This window comes from Abrus precatorius, unplaced genomic scaffold (genome assembly GCF_003935025.1).
Source record: "Abrus precatorius isolate BTA unplaced genomic scaffold, Abrus_2018 Scaffold6, whole genome shotgun sequence".
In the NCBI taxonomy this organism is placed as follows: Eukaryota; Viridiplantae; Streptophyta; class Magnoliopsida; order Fabales; family Fabaceae; genus Abrus; species Abrus precatorius.
The window spans coordinates 25,732,074-25,748,725 of record NW_020874406.1 but is presented as its reverse complement, the minus strand read 5'-3'; the positions used below and the strand labels follow the sequence as shown (position 1 = coordinate 25,748,725).

The 16,652-nt window shown below is 26.5% G+C and overlaps 3 protein-coding genes across 4 annotated transcripts; 1 reads left to right on the top strand and 2 right to left on the bottom strand.

Moving 5' to 3' along the window:
* Positions 1–1,469: 1,469 nt before the first annotated feature.
* Positions 1,470–1,982, top strand: LOC113870478 (RING-H2 finger protein ATL52-like). The gene has a single exon (XM_027507068.1). The coding sequence runs from the start codon at positions 1,470–1,472 to the stop codon at positions 1,980–1,982; it is 513 nt and encodes a 170-aa protein (XP_027362869.1).
* A 4,004-nt stretch (positions 1,983–5,986) lies between these two features.
* LOC113869711 (acyl-CoA-binding protein) lies at positions 5,987–7,954 on the bottom strand. 2 transcript variants are annotated; one of them, XM_027506166.1, is made up of 4 exons: positions 7,792–7,954; positions 6,796–6,913; positions 6,378–6,440; positions 5,987–6,295 (listed from the first exon to the last, which is right to left on the bottom strand). In XM_027506166.1, exons 1-4 carry the CDS (start codon positions 7,801–7,803, stop codon positions 6,216–6,218), a joined length of 273 nt encoding a protein of 90 aa, XP_027361967.1. In that variant the 5' UTR covers positions 7,804–7,954; the 3' UTR covers positions 5,987–6,215. The 2 variants fall into 2 exon arrangements, with proteins under 2 accessions (XP_027361967.1, XP_027361968.1); XM_027506167.1 differs by lacking the exon at positions 7,792–7,954 and having other exon boundaries at positions 6,037–6,295; positions 6,796–6,925.
* Positions 7,955–9,844: 1,890 nt separating this feature from the next.
* On the bottom strand, positions 9,845–12,084 carry LOC113868879 (60S ribosomal protein L13-1). Its single transcript, XM_027504846.1, has 5 exons — positions 12,004–12,084; positions 11,197–11,320; positions 10,920–11,053; positions 10,453–10,611; positions 9,845–10,318 (listed from the first exon to the last, which is right to left on the bottom strand). Exons 2-5 carry the CDS (start codon positions 11,303–11,305, stop codon positions 10,097–10,099), a joined length of 624 nt encoding a protein of 207 aa, XP_027360647.1. The 5' UTR covers positions 11,306–11,320; positions 12,004–12,084; the 3' UTR covers positions 9,845–10,096.
* Between the last annotated feature and the right edge of the window lie 4,568 nt (positions 12,085–16,652).

The following is a 16,652-nucleotide window of genomic DNA, read 5'->3' as shown; positions in this document are numbered from 1 at the left end:
TCATTTATCATTTTAATCTTTTAAACTTTACATTGTTAACTTATAGTAACAAGAATGACATTCTGTATGATGTAATATATGTTTTTCTTTTTTTTTTTATATATATTTTAGAGTTAAATTCTTAACATATTTTATATACTCATTTTTTTATCTTTTATTGCATTCTTTTTAAAACTATCATTGGTTATCGTTTTTGTCCTTTGTCGACAATTTCTCTACTACCACGTCACACTTCTGTGATATTATTGTCCTCTCCTCCTCCAACCATGAACTTTCACTTTTAACTCTCTTTCTCTTACATTATTCTTGTTCTTTACTCTCACTTTTTATTACTCTGTTTTCTTTATCTTTTGTTTCCACTCACCACCACCCATATGCTGCCATTAACCATACCATTCAGGTCTAAAAAATCATGTCACCAACTTAGATACTTGTGGTGAGTTTATGCCTTCTGTCATTCAAACTCAAATTCCATAAAATGTGTTTCTTGCAATTGCTACTAGAATTTTTATTGCAAGAAATAGAAAAAAACTACTTTTCTCCTCAATCACTCATTTCCGTTGAGTTGATTTGAACTCTAATCCAAGTAAACTAAATTATATACGGCAAAAATAGACCCTCGAAGAAGATATCAAGTTTGAGTGAAATTAAGGAAATTTTTTTTAGTGAAGTTAAGTTTCTAATGGAAGAAGATATGTCACCTTTGAATATTCAAAGAAAGCTTCAAGATTTTGAATTTATCAAGAATAATGGTGATGAAAAATGTAAATGATGATAATGTTAAAAAAAATAAAGAAAAAGAAATATAATAGATAAATGAAATATTTCAAAAATAAAAAATTAAAATGTTGGATGAATAATAATTTAAAAAAAATATGTAAAACTTTTTTCTCATACAATGCATTATACATGTCACTTACAATATTTTGTTATTTTGTATTCACAACATATGATTCAAATGATTAAAATGATAGATAGATAGATATAATAATTAAAGATCAATATGATATTTTTAAGATTTTAATGATTAAAATGTTCGACGTTTATATATGCTGCAAATTATAATAAGAACACATTAATAACATTTTTTAATAAAATTTTTTACTTAAGAAGACTGAGCAGTATTCGCCTATATTAAAAGACTGTTTGAAAATGGAAAATCATCGTTACCCTCGTTGCTTCTGGTTTTTCCCCCTCCCACTCTCTGTCATGAATTCCATATCAATTGTAATTAATCCCATTTATATGTCTTTACCAAATCAAGAAAAAGACACAAAAAGATTAATAAGAAGGAATCCATTATTTCATTAAATATTTAACAATGCTCTTGCATTCACCGCCACCAAATGGGCAAATTTATTGGCACAAGTCCATGGAACTTAGCCGGCTTTGACACTTTTTTCAAAGCTCAATCCATATCGATATTTCACTGCTATCATTTCTTCTATCTCTTACACAATCGTTGATCCATGGACGATGACGATGGACACTCCTTCGCCAACAACGTTATTGTCATACTAATTGCCATGGGTTCAGCAGCTTTTGTGGTCTCAACGTACCAAATCATAGCTACCTTCTTATGCAACAAGCGCATCATCACAGACCAAAACCCATCACAACAACAACACCCACTTCCAACAATAACCACAACCACTTCCTTCGCAACACAGCCACAAATGATTCCAACCCACAAATACCATAAAAAGAAAGTTGATAATGTTTCAGGTGATGGTGATGAAGGTGACACGTGTGCGGTTTGTTTGGGAGATTTTGAGGAAGGTGAGGAGTTGAGGACTATGCCCGAGTGCCTGCACTATTTCCACGTACCATGCATTGATATCTGGCTCAGTTCACACTCAAGTTGCCCCGTTTGCCGTGCCAGTGCCACGCCTTCTCTTGAGATGCTTCACTCTAATCATGATCACAGCATAGATATGGCTCAGTTTGGGGTTGCCCATAGTGAGTTTGTGATACGACGGTGAAGTAGGCTGTGTTGCATTGCTACCATTGAGATTTGTAGTTTTTAAGGAAACACTGGCAAAATCAATAACCCGCCTATGCTTTGTTTAATGTCTGATAGAAAGAAACTCTCTTTAATGTATTCTTCACTTTCCTACTATTGATTGTTAACTAAAATTTATTAAAAATTAAAAAATATATAAAACAAATTAGAAATAAAGAAAAAGTAAAACAAACATAATTTTGTAACTTTTAATAAATTATAACTAACAGTAAAAGATATATTACAAAGAGTGTGTTGCTTCCCTTCTCTTTTGGATATTGACCCTGAGCTGTTTTGCAGTTTGAAAAGTCTGTGACGGCCGGGAAATTCATTCATCAGCTGCACCAAGCAATGCTACTGTAATTATAATATTTAATAAACTTATTTATCATTATTTTGCTTTTGAAATAATTAAGTTATTCGACTTGTAAACATGTCATCTTTTGAAGGGTATATATGTTGAATTTGTAGAAAGTGAATATACATTATTATTATTATTATTATTATTCAAATTACAAATAGTTTTATATATTTTGAGATGGTTTCTTCTTTTAAGTGCTATTTTAACTCCTCAATACATGTAATGTGATATGCAACCACAATATCCTTCGTAATAAATTTCATTGATTTACTATATTTTAAGGATGAGTGAATAGTTATCATTAAACTATATAATTTTTTTTATATATCTTCAAAGATATGTTGGAACATATATGTTTGACGAGAGAATTTATTTTTATATAAAAATCAGAGAATACAATATTTTAAAATTTAACAATTTATATAATTTGTGTATTTTGATTTTAATTATTCATAATAAAATTTAGTAATTAAATTTGTTTATCTTATTTTTAAATAAAAAATATTCTTCTATTTGATACGTCTGTTATGTATGTAAGTCGTTTTTAGACTAATGATTTGTTTCAAATATTTTTTTATGAGTGATAAATAAGGTTAGAAATAAAATCACCTCTCCTCCCCTTCTAATTAATTAATTATAAGTTTATAACCTAGTAAAAAAAACTATCAATAGAAAAATTTGTAGTTATTTAAAATAACTATTTAAAAAAAATGCTTTATAAAATATATCAACCAACTATTAATTAAAGAGGTTGGAAAAAAATAGAAAAAAGAATGAATGAAATAAATATAGTTTTCTTAAAATGTGTTTAAGAATATTTGTTAAGAAAATAAATATAAAATTTTACATGTGAATTTTTTACAAATAACTTTTCATTTGAATATTCAATAAAGTTATACTTAAACTTAAAATGACAATTATTAAATTAAAATATCTTTTACCAGTTGAATTAAGTAATTAGTGATAATAAAATTAATAATATATAATAAAACAATGCTAAACCTATTATAATAAATATAAAATCGAATGCAGAGAATTTAGGGTTTAGGGAAATTCTGGGTCCGTCAATTTCCTGTATTCACATAAAACGTCATTGTATTCAGCATCATATCACATCGTGTAGTTATTAATAAAAGCAGTGGATGGCAAATGAGATATTTTTGCACGCAACGTTAAGGTTATTAAATTACGTACTTGCTGGTGTGGTGACCTGTGAGGGTCTACTTAAATTATATCATTATTTATTACTATTTCACTAAAATATTTTATTTTTATAATTATTTTATTTAATAAAATTAATTATATAATATTTTATATAATTAATAATTATATATAAGACATGATATTTTTATATTAATATAATTTTAAAAACTCTTATACTTAAAATGAGTCTTTAATTTAATTTATATCTAATAAATTATAATATATTATTTCACTAAATATTAGATGTTAGATATAATGTTAGATGTAAGTTAAATAAAAGATTTAAATTAAATATAAAAAATTTTAAATTTATATTGGTATAGAAAAATCTTTTAAAAAATTAGTTTAAAAAAGTATAATAAATATTTAATATTATTGCACTAGAGTTAAGCAAATTAGGGGTTATCATGCATCAATCACCATAATCTTAAAATCACATAGATATAGCCTTTGATTCTATTCTTAATTTTTTTAATTAATAATTATAACTATATTTTATTCTTTAAATTGTACATTATTTATTCAAAAGACCCCAATTCTTTTTAAAATGGCTCGAGTAATTATTTCAGAAACAAAACTTAATTAGAGATAAAAATCTCTTAGAACTGAAGTCACAAATAAAATTGACCATTATTTGTGATGTGGATGTGTGATGGATGAATGAGGAATGCATGTGCATTCCATATCTTCATCAGACTCATAAGAGCTTTACTTCGCCAACTACTATTGCCGTTCCATTTAAGAACAATAATAATGGAGCTGGCAACACAATCCAATAACCCTGAATTGTTTTTCAGCAAATAAAATGACTTTGTTCATCGGATTAGTAAAAATTTATTTGATAAAATACAATACTTAAATTTTTAGTCTTCTTAACTCAATCAAGCTCAATATAAATTTAGTTCACAAAAATCTATATTTTACTTATTTTATACATACTTAAATTTAACTTGATTTGTTAAAATTTGTCAAGAGAAATAATTTTTATAACTGATAAATAAGGTTAGGAAAAACATTAATTTAAGTGTGAAACTTATATAATTTTTGTAGTTTTTAATAAATTTTGGTCAATAATAGAATGTGTTAGTATTGACAACATTACTTTTTATTTATTAAAATTATAAAAAATATCAATTTATTTTTCAGTAAAAACATTATTTTTAGACTGTTAAAATAAATTATAAATGTTTGATATTACCAGACCGCTCAAATTAAATAAAAAACATGTATGAGATTTAAGGAAGCATGGGACCAGAGTAATCAATAAATATTAGTATGGATAGTGGTTGCATTTAAGATAGTGTCCGTGTCGCCTTCAACTTTTTATTTTTTTTATATATTTTATTAATTTTGTAAAGTTTAGAAAATAAAATAAACGGTATAAATTTAGTAATCGTGGATATAACGCAGAAGTTAAAAGCAGTAAAGGTGATTTAAACGTGAATTTCAAACAACACTTAATTTTCTACCTGAAATTCTAAAGAAAACGTTAAGATTATGTTGAAACAACAAATGCTACTATCAGATTTACAGCCTGTTTTTTTGCACTTAAATAGAATTATGCCCTTGAAAATTTCATTGCAAAGGAAGTTTTACTTTTTTTTACTTTATTAGTTTGACCATATTTTTTAATTTTAAATTAAAAAAATTATTTATAATAATAAATATATTATTAATAAATTAAGTTTTTTTTAATATATTAATGTATATTTTTTATTTTTAAAAAATATTAATTTTAAATATATTTATTTAAAATAGTAAATTTTATCCTCTCCTTCCTTCTCCTCCAAAATCTTCCTTTAAAGGACTTGCTTATTGAGCCTGTTAAGAGAAAATCATGCAACACTCTTTAGCATCGTTGAATTTTAAAAAAAATTCTGATGCTGGTGTGGCAATAGTTTTCCAAACAGGCACTTTATTTTATCTATGGTGTGAAAATCATTTGCATATCAACTTTATGTATTTATCTAACGCAAATTGGAAATATTATTTTTCACTGAAAATAAACCTTATTTGTTTTCTTTATACTAAAGTACGTTAAGCCAGACAGATTACTGCTATTTTGTTTTGCATTAAACAGTATGGACACGTTCTAAATATAGAAGTTATTTTGGTACCATTCAAAATTACGCACGTTTAGATAAATCTTTGTGACATGGAACATAACGCAAGTGTTTTAAAAAATTGACTAAAATTACGTTAAAATGCATTTTAACATGATATACCACCATGAACAATGGAGGGTAAATTTACACATGCACTTATTTATGAGTTACAGAACAATCAAGTGTATCGTGTATGTTGTTCTAATAGGAGGGCATGTAGTGCCTGAACATAGTCAAGCAAACTCGAGCATCTAATGAAATTCAGATTCATATCATTGAGAGCAGAAAGCCAAAGCGCCAGATCAAGCAACTTAAATCAAAAGTTGAAATAGTTTTAATTATACTATATAGAAAATTTGTCTCCATTGCATCTGTCTACAGGCATTTCATAACAGTGACACAATTAACTGAACCCAAAGCAACATATCTAATTCATCAGGAATAAATAAGATTATATAATAGAGTTCCAAACACTGCCATTGTTTATTTCCAAACACTTGAGAATTTCTAAAACAGAATCAGAAAGCAAGACATCACAATGTTGTCAGACAGCAAGGCCAGCTTCTTCCAGCAGTTGTTTCACCTTAGTGATGTAATCGTTCATTGCTTCCTCCTGGGATTTCACTGCCAAAAAGAATTTTAAGGTCTGAGAAAATATAAAAGTATTAAGACGAATACAAATTAATAAAGTTAACTTTTTTTCCACCTTCAACAGCTTTCCATGCATCCCATTTAGCTCTGTCCCTCATGTTGAACATTCCAGGACGGCCTGTAAATCATAAAGATATTCAGCAAGAATAATCATTATGGATCCAGAAAAGGGAGAACAATTAAAAAAGGATAAAAATTAAATAAAGTATCATTGATACTTTTAGTACTGTTCTCTAATTAGAATTAGAGATTCATTAACCTTTGATGCCAGTGTGTTGATCATTAATGACAACCTTCATTATGCATCTCATAGGTGAAACTTTAATTATTATTGGAGAACACCAAAAGTACTAGTATTACTTCACACGCATTTTAATATTAAAGATATCCCGCCCCTCGTTGCGGGAAAGGTGGTAGAGAGAATTCAAAAGTCAAAGACATGATTTATTATTTGTTAACACAAAAGTACTCACTGGTGTTGACAGGTCCAACAGTGGCTTGCTTATACAATCCATAAAGGATAAGCTTGTTTTCATTTGTGGTGCTCTCTGGCAAAGTCTTGGCTTTCTCAGCATACTGGTCAAAATCCTCCTGCATGACCATGTTCCAGTGAGTGTGAGAGATGATGTCAATTTTTTTAAGCACAACACCAAGCATAGAAGTATAAAACTAGTTCAAAATTCAAAACATAAGATTCCAATACAAAGTAAATTACTTCAACAATAACCCTTGTTATTATAGAGAACAGATTTAACATCCCTGCCTAAAGATTTAGCATGTAGTCTTGGAACAACCAGGTCCTTTCTACATTTTGGTCAAATAGTTGCTAAAAGCATTGTTCTATGAATATAACCAGGAACGACTGAATATATAATTCCCTTTACAATTTTCTAATTTAATTTAAGTGTACTTTATTAGCTGATCCACAAAAGAACAATCGATCCCAGCAAAAAGCTTAATCAGCATCATAAATCCTACCCGAAAAACTTCAGATCAAGGGATTCCTGTTGCGAAGATATTTTCTCACATGAACCACCGATAAAATCTAGAAGAATGCACAGAGAAGTTACTAGTGTTGATTAATTTTCTTTATTCATAAAGGAAAACATGACTATCGAAGTCCGGGGAAAGCATTGATTTTGGGATTAACAATTCCAATTGATATTACTCTCTTAGACCACAAAACAGACCCATCAATCTCTTTATCAAAACAAAGAAAAAAGCTCCTTTTTTTTTTCACAGAAATTCATCACGCCATAACAAATTAAACACTGTCAGGGATCTGAAAAACCACAGCAGAAGACATACAAAAGAGAGAAACCCATAAAAAAAAGAGCACAAAACATGAGTGAAATTGTTTGGTGTGTATAAAACATATTATCTATATGATCATAATTGATTATATGAAGTGTACAGGATGAAAAATAAAGGTAGAAACATAGGAAAGCACAAAGATTAAGGAGACATACCTTCAAACCCATGTCTGTTTTGGTTGGGAGACAGAGAGAGATTGATCTAATAGTTGGATCTTTGTTATTTGTAGAAGATGATGAGCGATACGTTCGAAGTGCACTTATAAACGCAGCGGATGTCGTATGCGCCTATGTAACGCAAGCATATTCCACACACTCATTAAAAAGCCATAAATTTCGCAGGTGGATGCATTTAATATGTTTTTAACAGTTTTGATATTAGGATAATAATTAAATGAAACTGATTATTTGCAGCTCATAAGTTAATCATTTACTTAATTTAAAATAGACAAATGCTAGCTAATTAGTGATTAAAACACTAGTTAAAGATTTTTTTTCAAAATATTATTAAATTACCCCGAATAACTGTATTTTTTAAAAATTTCTTAGCAATAAACTAAAAAGTATCCACTAATATAATAGGGATATCTTTAAATTTAAATAAGTTAACAAATATTTTTATCATCTGTAACAAATTTTCTATTATATCAACATATAAATAAGTAAAACAAATTTTAAATTTTTAAATATAAATTAAAATATGTATCAAATTTAAATATCATATTCAAATTAACAGTGATTAAGATTATAATAATTTTAAAAGTCATGTAATCAATAAATAAAAAGATAATTTTTATTTATTTTTACTTAAAAATATATCCTTAGTCTTTTGTTGCCAAAAAACTTGAATTTTCTTTCTAAGATTACTTAAATTTAAAGATTATTGTACAGTGCATTAATATATACAATTTAATTTAAATAATAACATTTTAAAATCAAAATTATAAATAAAATTTGAATAGTCAAATGCGTAAAAAGTAATGTAACTTTTTGGTAAAGAGAAAAATAAATTTTCAATATGTCAAATATATGAATTAATTGAATGAAAATATATCTTTAGAAAATATTTTTATGTTAAATACTTTTTTAAAAAAATTACATGATTTTATCAAGCAAATAACAATATTAACACAACATTTATTGAATAATAAATATAATACTAAAAATACTTAATTTTTAAAAAAATACAATTAACTATTACATGTAACAATAAAAATTGCATGTTAGAGTACTCTTTATAGTTTGATTCTATTTTTAATAAAATATTGATGTTTTAAAAAAAATTATTACATTTAATAATAAAAATAAATTAACTTATTATAAAATTGCTGTATATGTGTATATATGTACATGATATATAACATTATATAACATTATTTATCATTAAAAGTACTTATTAAGTCAACGATTAAATAATTTATAACTTTTATATTTTTTTGACCTAATATAAAAATTGTTTAAATTTTAAAGTCACTCTTTTTATATTTATTTAATAAATTTTACATTTAAATTTAAGAAACTTCAAATAAAAAATTTACTTTAATCAATAAGTTTCATAATTTATAATTTTTATACGCATTTTTTAAATTATTTTAATAAGTCTTTTGATAAACTTTATTATGATACATTTCATTTTTCTAATTAATTTTATAATAAGATTTATAAAATAATCCTTCATATAAAAAGATTTAAATTTTTAAAAATTAAAAACTTGAAAAATCATAATTATGTACCAAAATCCAGATGTATAAATTTGAATTTCAGATAAAAATTTATGAAAACTAAAGAGTTGTTAAGTTTCAAAAAAACGAGGCAATTTACTTTTATTTTTAGAATGGCACCTTCTATTATTTTACATATTTATGTAAAAAAATTAAAACAATAAAAAATGAATTAAAATATTTTTTAACCCAGTCACACCTAGATTATGATAAAAGTTTTAAAACTAAACACCTGTATGTTGAACACAAACTAATGACCATCAAGAGAATACAGACAGACTAGAAAACCATCCATAAGTGTGAAATTTCACCTTTCAGTTGCAAAAATTCTCTACTGAAGAAAATTTTTTCAGTGTACATTTTTCCGAACTCAAGTATTCAATTTTTTCTATTTTAACAAAATAAAATATATTTAAAAAATTATATGATTGGCTCCTCTCAAAAAATCGCAATCCACCTTGAAAGCATTCTGAATACTAGAAAATTTGGCTAATAGGCAATAATAATAATAACCATAATAAAAATTCCAAAAACAGCCTGAACAAAATCCACCAAATGATCCAGACAAAACAGATCGCTAGTTTAAACCAACAAACTTGAATAACAGTTCACAAAATAATAATAGGTGATGCGATCCATGTTTTAGACTAAACATGTTCTTAATAAAGCTAATTTCAATAAAAAATTGTCATACAACTATTATATTGATGAACTAAAAACTTAAACACTTCTCAAGGTTATCACTTTTTCTCTTCCTTTTCGGCTTCAGCAGCCTTTTTCAGTCTGGCACCATAATGGCGTTTGTTGGTGCGTTCAAGGCGAAGCTTGTAATAAGCCTTAAATGCCTTCATGTCATCTGTAACCTTTACAAGCTCAACAGATGGCTTCTCCCTCACAATAGGCAAGTATGATCCCTGAACTTGAGTGGCATTTGCAAGTTCCTCAGGAGTAGAATCACCAGCCTATAAAAAACAAAGAAATAAGATGAAAGTCCAATATATTCTCCGTTTTCCTCTTTAGCACTGCAAGGATGATTTCAAAATGAAAAAAAAAAAAAACACACAAACCAAAAAGAATAATTGGACATTTGTATTACCTTGACCTTGCGTGCCCGTCTTGGGAACACAACCAACTTGGCCTTGTATGTTTTCAGCCTCTGCACATTAGCTTGCAAACTCTCCAAAGAACGGTTCTTGCGGCGATGATCAACTGCAATTCCAATAGTTGGAGCTAGTTTTTTGGGGATACCAGCAGCCTATGATGAAAACCAGAAGATACATGCTATCAAAAAGATAAAGTACAAAAAGAACTCCCAACATTTTACAGATGTAATGCATCAGTTATGAGGATATTTCCGAAAATAAAATTCAGACCAAATAATTTGTCATTATTGTGTTCAGTGGAGTATAACTGTACAAGCAAAGAAAGTGTACATTATGCAGAGAGCGATCATATTTAGTACCTCAACATAACTAAGATGACCAATTCTCAAGCTGGATGACAATTACACATGACAACACCAAAATACCCTACAACCAAGACAGGCAATGGAACAAATTTTACCTTAAGTTCTTCAAGAGAGAACCCTCTGCCAGCCCTCACTTTCATGTTGTACTTCAAAGTCTGTCCATGAACGATAGGTCTAAGAGGTCCGGCGGTAGGTCTGGGGAAAATCTTAACAGCTTTTTTCTGACGAGCTGAATAATGCAGAAACATCAACATATCAAAGAAATAAAGAAACCAGTGAAACTGAATCATGCTAACTTTATTTAATAAAAAGAACTAACACATAATAAGTACTAATAAGAAGCTTTGAACTATAAAGAAAACATTAAATTACCCAACCGTCTTCTTGTCTTCCTTGCTGGCTGATTGAACCATGTCTTCACATAGTTTTGCCAATGTTTACGGAAGTGTCCGTTGGGAATAACATTGTTATGCTTAACCATGGCTTACCTGCTTACCTATAAAGGTCAATGACAATAACAAATGAGAAAGCATTAACACCAAAAGTATAAGCAAAAGATAGCTAATAGAAAAATATCATTCACAAAGCACACATATCATACTGATCTATCTAACCAAGCGGAAATCTACAATAAACAGTCATTCTTTCACAATATTAATGCATTTATCAAATAAAGTTTTAAAATAATAAGAAACATTACCATACAAATATCATTGTACATAGAATAAAATTTGCGTCTCGTTAGCTGAATACACATATTGCTCACAGCAACAATTTTCTTATGGGACAATGAGGAAATATATGTCACAGCTCAGGAGACTAATCTCGTAGAAAGAGGTATATATATCACAAGACGTACTCAAAAGCAAAGCAATTTACAGCGTCTTACATCATCCATAACAATAATAGTTAAAAAATCTAACATCTGAAACCCAGAGCAAAAAGAGCACAAAATCGGAAACTACAACGGCTGAACGTCCAATTGAAGCCCAAACATTATGTATCTAGAAAGCAAATAATGTAAAGACGAGAATAATTGATTTTCTATAGCAAAAAAAGACGCGAAATTTAGAGCAAGTAAAATCGATAATAAAGCAGTGTCGCGGAAACTTAACACGGAAAATACTCTGCAAAATGAAGATCTGCAACACTAAGAGGAAGGACAGAGGTTAGAGGTACCTGAGGCTTGGTCACACGCAGCTAGGGAAATGGCGGAGACAAGAGTTAGGGTTAGTGCTGGGTTTTAAAGTAACCTTCGATTCATAATTGGACGGCTCAGATTTCATTTAGGTATTATTATTGCTTGGGCCTCACCGAAAAATGGGCCTGTAGATTAATACAGTAGTTTGTATAAAAAAATAATTCAATACCAAAAGTGAAACTGCTTAAAGCACTTTTGATTATCTGCTGTCTTTTGGGCTTTGTAGCCGCGTATTGTCTTTTTGGGCCTCAGCACTATCGGTCAAAAAGACGGAGTTGCTTTAAAATACTACTAATTATTTTGTTGACCAAAAATATTAAGGTTTTGCTACCATAGCTTGGTTAACAATTTGAAAAGACAAATTTGTCTTTTGTAATGCTATTACATGATTCAGTCACAAATAGTTAGAAGTCACCCAAAGTAGTACTTGAATATCAATAATCAAAACGATAATTTTGAAGATAAATCGACAGTTATAACATTTATATATTTTAATGTTTCTTATAAATAGAAATAAAAATTCCTAATTTTTATCATTAAGTTATATAATACATGTTTAATTTTTCTTAAGTCCATTTTGTATGAGTATTGTGTGTGATAAAAAAAAATTAAATAATAATATTTTCTTACTACTAAGGTTCTTAATTCAAATAAAATAAATCATTTAAAATGATGTACTTGTAGTTTTAAACTATATATATATATATATATATATATATATATATATATATAATTACTTTGGATATATTAAATTGTCAAGTTTAGATTTTAAAACTTGGTTTGATAGTTTTGAAAGATACAAGAAGAAAATATTTAAAAGACAAGAGAAGAGAGGGAAATAAAAAATAAATTAATATTCGTTTGGTGTATAAAATTGAGAATGAAATTTGACGTTGAAATTAAAATTAGATTTTGAAATTTTAATTATCATATTTGAATCACTATCTAAGATGGGAATTATAATTTAATGGAAACTATGATAATTGAATTTCACCCACTTTGATTCCTAATCTATGTCTTATGAATTTGAATTATAATTTACATATACACTCTTACATATGGTGCCTCCTCTTTCCTTATGGTTTATCGTCTTCGTAGTTTTTATTCTTATTTAGATACTTTTTTTTAAATACTTTTTCCCTCTTTCTTTGTTTGTTTTCTCATTTTCCTATACATCTTTCTTTCTATTTTTTTTGTTCTCTTATTATTTCTGTATTTTTGTCTCTTTTTATTTTTACTATTACGATTGATTATTAATACCACTTGTTTTCTTATGGTCTTTTATTTTTCTTCATTCTCTTATTTTTCGTTTTACATTGATTATTAATAAAAATAATTTTTCTCTATTTTTCTTTATCTTGTTCTTCCTAATCTTCTTCTTTTTACATCTTTTTTTCTTTCTCTTTTTTACAATTTGTTACATGTTTAATATATTTAGGTGACTGTGTTATATTGCTATTCTAAACTATATTGTAACACTTTTTAATTTGTTATAAACTATAATGTTTATGTTAATTGTAAAATAAATTATTTGATACTTTTATTGAATTGTTAAACGTGAGAGGAAATATTAAAAAATAATTTAAGAATTATTAAGAGTATAAGAGAAACAGAAAAGAGAAAATTAGTACTAGTTGCAACAAAGTAATAAAGATATAGTAAAGAGTACGCTTTTGAGGTGATTATATAATGAGATTGATGAAAATTGATATAATCAATTACATTTTATTAAACAAGTTTTATTTAGCTTTATAATATTTAACCGAAGAGGACTACATGGTATTTATCATGTAAAAGTAGAATAATCTATTGCAATGTTTTTCCTTATTTTACCTTATCATCTCAGAATGAGAGTTTTGCACTTATATTCAATTTATATTTTCAATTTTAAGAATTAAATTATATTTGTGAACATTCGTATATTTTCATCTAATTTATGAAAATGATAGTTTATAATATAATTTTAAATTTTAATAACAAATTAAATAAAAAATAAACTTACTATGTCATAATTTTTTTTTAAAAATATTAAGTTATCATCTTTAATAATTTATTTAATAATCATTTTGTATTTTTAATCAACATATTATTTTTAAATAAGTAATTAAATAAAATTTTAATAAAAAATTAAATTATTTTTGAAAAATTTAGATTTTACATCACACTATAAAATTTGATTTTAACTTAGAATTATAATTTTATATTCTAATTATTTGAGTATGCCAAAAGTAAAAATATAATTTTGAATCAATTCTAATTTTAATGAAATTATAATTATAATTATACTTTTAAATGTTAAATCTTCTATGTACCAAATGAGCTTTTAAAGTGAATTTTGTCAATCAAAACTTAAAATATATGATTATAAATTTTTTTGAGGTTTTATGAATCTTCTTTCTCATTTAAAAGCTTTTAAACATAAATGACTACGAACTCTTCATTTTCCATCTAACTCTAACAAAAATCAATTTCTAAACAATGCTCATTTAAGAAAAATATTACAATTACTGTTTATTTAAGTAATTTTTTTAAAATATACATCATACTAACAAAAATACTGAAAAAGACGATTTTAATTTTTCACTCCAGATTCAGTGCATGATGGAGTTTGATGGGATGTCAACGAAATGGGGGCAGAACAAACAGTAATAAGACCAGTCACACATATTTGTAAGTGAAAATTTATCCTATATTTATTTTATACTTGTACGACTACTTGTTAGATAATAGTTAAATGGATATACTAAGTAAAACTATTCATGGATAATCATGAATATTTATGATATTTTTAAGAAAAAATACATGTAAATAAATCTTTAAAATAACATTATTTAAAATAACTTTATATAAAATTAATATTAAAAAATAAATTACATAAATTGTAAAAATAGTATAACAATTTATCACAACAATAAAAATAATATAATGTTAAAACAAACGTATTTAAAAATTGTAATAAAATAATAAAATTTGAACATGCTTGTTTAATATACAAAGAGACATTTTAATGAATTAATATAGCATTACTTTTTTTTTATCCGGTGCTTGCTCTCATTCCTAGAGGTTTGAGGAACATTTAATGCCATTTAGACCAATAAAGTTTATTTAATCAATTTAATATTTTTATTGTTTTTTTTTTTTGTCAAAACAAACACGTGCTTCAAATTTGTTGTTAGTGTAAAACCTTCTAACTACAACCGTAAAACGATATGGCTAAAGTTTGCATAGCACACATAAAGCTTGAATATAGGACAATTATATTATAATCTAAACCCATTCAATAGGCATTTGTACTGTGTAGAGGTTACTATTGCAGTTATCTGAGATACGTCAGAATGAAACATATGAACAGGGAAATTAACAAATTACGACAAAGCTTCTTTGTAAATCCATATGTTTGCGGTACTAATTTATTTCAATTAAGTGGTGGGAGCTAAAAGTATATCTACTGTCGAATACACAGTGCCAGCAAATAAAAATGACTGAAGGAAGGAAAACGCTTCAAGATGATGAATAGAAATGGAGCTAGTGAAAGTAAAGACAATATTTCGAAAAAAAAGAACAGTTATGATATAATATTAAATTTTAAATTAAAAATTATTTAGAAACAGTAATTAGAAGATACTTTTAAGAATTTATGAGAAAAAAAAAATCATAAACCTTCAAATATATACTTATTTCAGTACGATTGAGGAGTGCATTGTATGCCCCTTGATTTCTACGACCTGCAATTAAAACCACTCAAACAACGTCTGGAAAAAAAGATCCAAATCTTATAAAAAAGCAATGATAAAAACTAAGAAAACAAGACAGAGAGTGAGAGAGGTGATGATTTCTGATGAGTTTAGATTCGTATTGAGTTGTATCTCGATCTTCTTTTATTGTAGTAAAAATTGTAAGTCCAATTCTATTTTTATTTACATGATTTTTAAGTTAATTTTAAAAAATTTGTATAAATGAATCTTAAAAAAAATATAATTTCACATCTAATTTTCTTATGATGGAAGAGGATGTGAATTCTATTAGTCTATTTAAACTTTTTTATATTATAAATTACAATTTGTATATTAAAACATATTTTATTTTTGTGAATTTTAAACATGCAACAACAACCGAAAGTATTAGGAAGAAAAAGAGACGAATGAAAGTAAACACAGGAGAGAGTGGCTAGGTTAATAGAGTGAAAAAAGAGAGTAAAATTTATGTATTAGTTTGATATTTAAAACAAGTTTTTATACAAAATAAATATAATTTTATCTAAAAAATGCTCAAGACTAAAAATAAAATATTTTATTATAAAAATATAGTAATTTTTATAAAAAATAATATTTATTATCATGCATATAAACTTAAAAAGACATCTTATATTATCATTAAATCGTTTATTCTATTATTTTAAGAATTTAAAAATATTTATATTTTTAATAATAGGCTATTAATATTTAATATAATAATAATAACTACGTATAAATTGTTCCAGCTCGATACCGTCAAGAATTTCTTACTATTGCATGGGAACAGGTTCATCTTCGAGGTATTTTTCCCTTCCAATATTTTTCTATTGGAGCTTCCCTCATTCCTTTTATCGAGCATAATGATGCGAATCGAGCTTTAATGAGTTCTAATA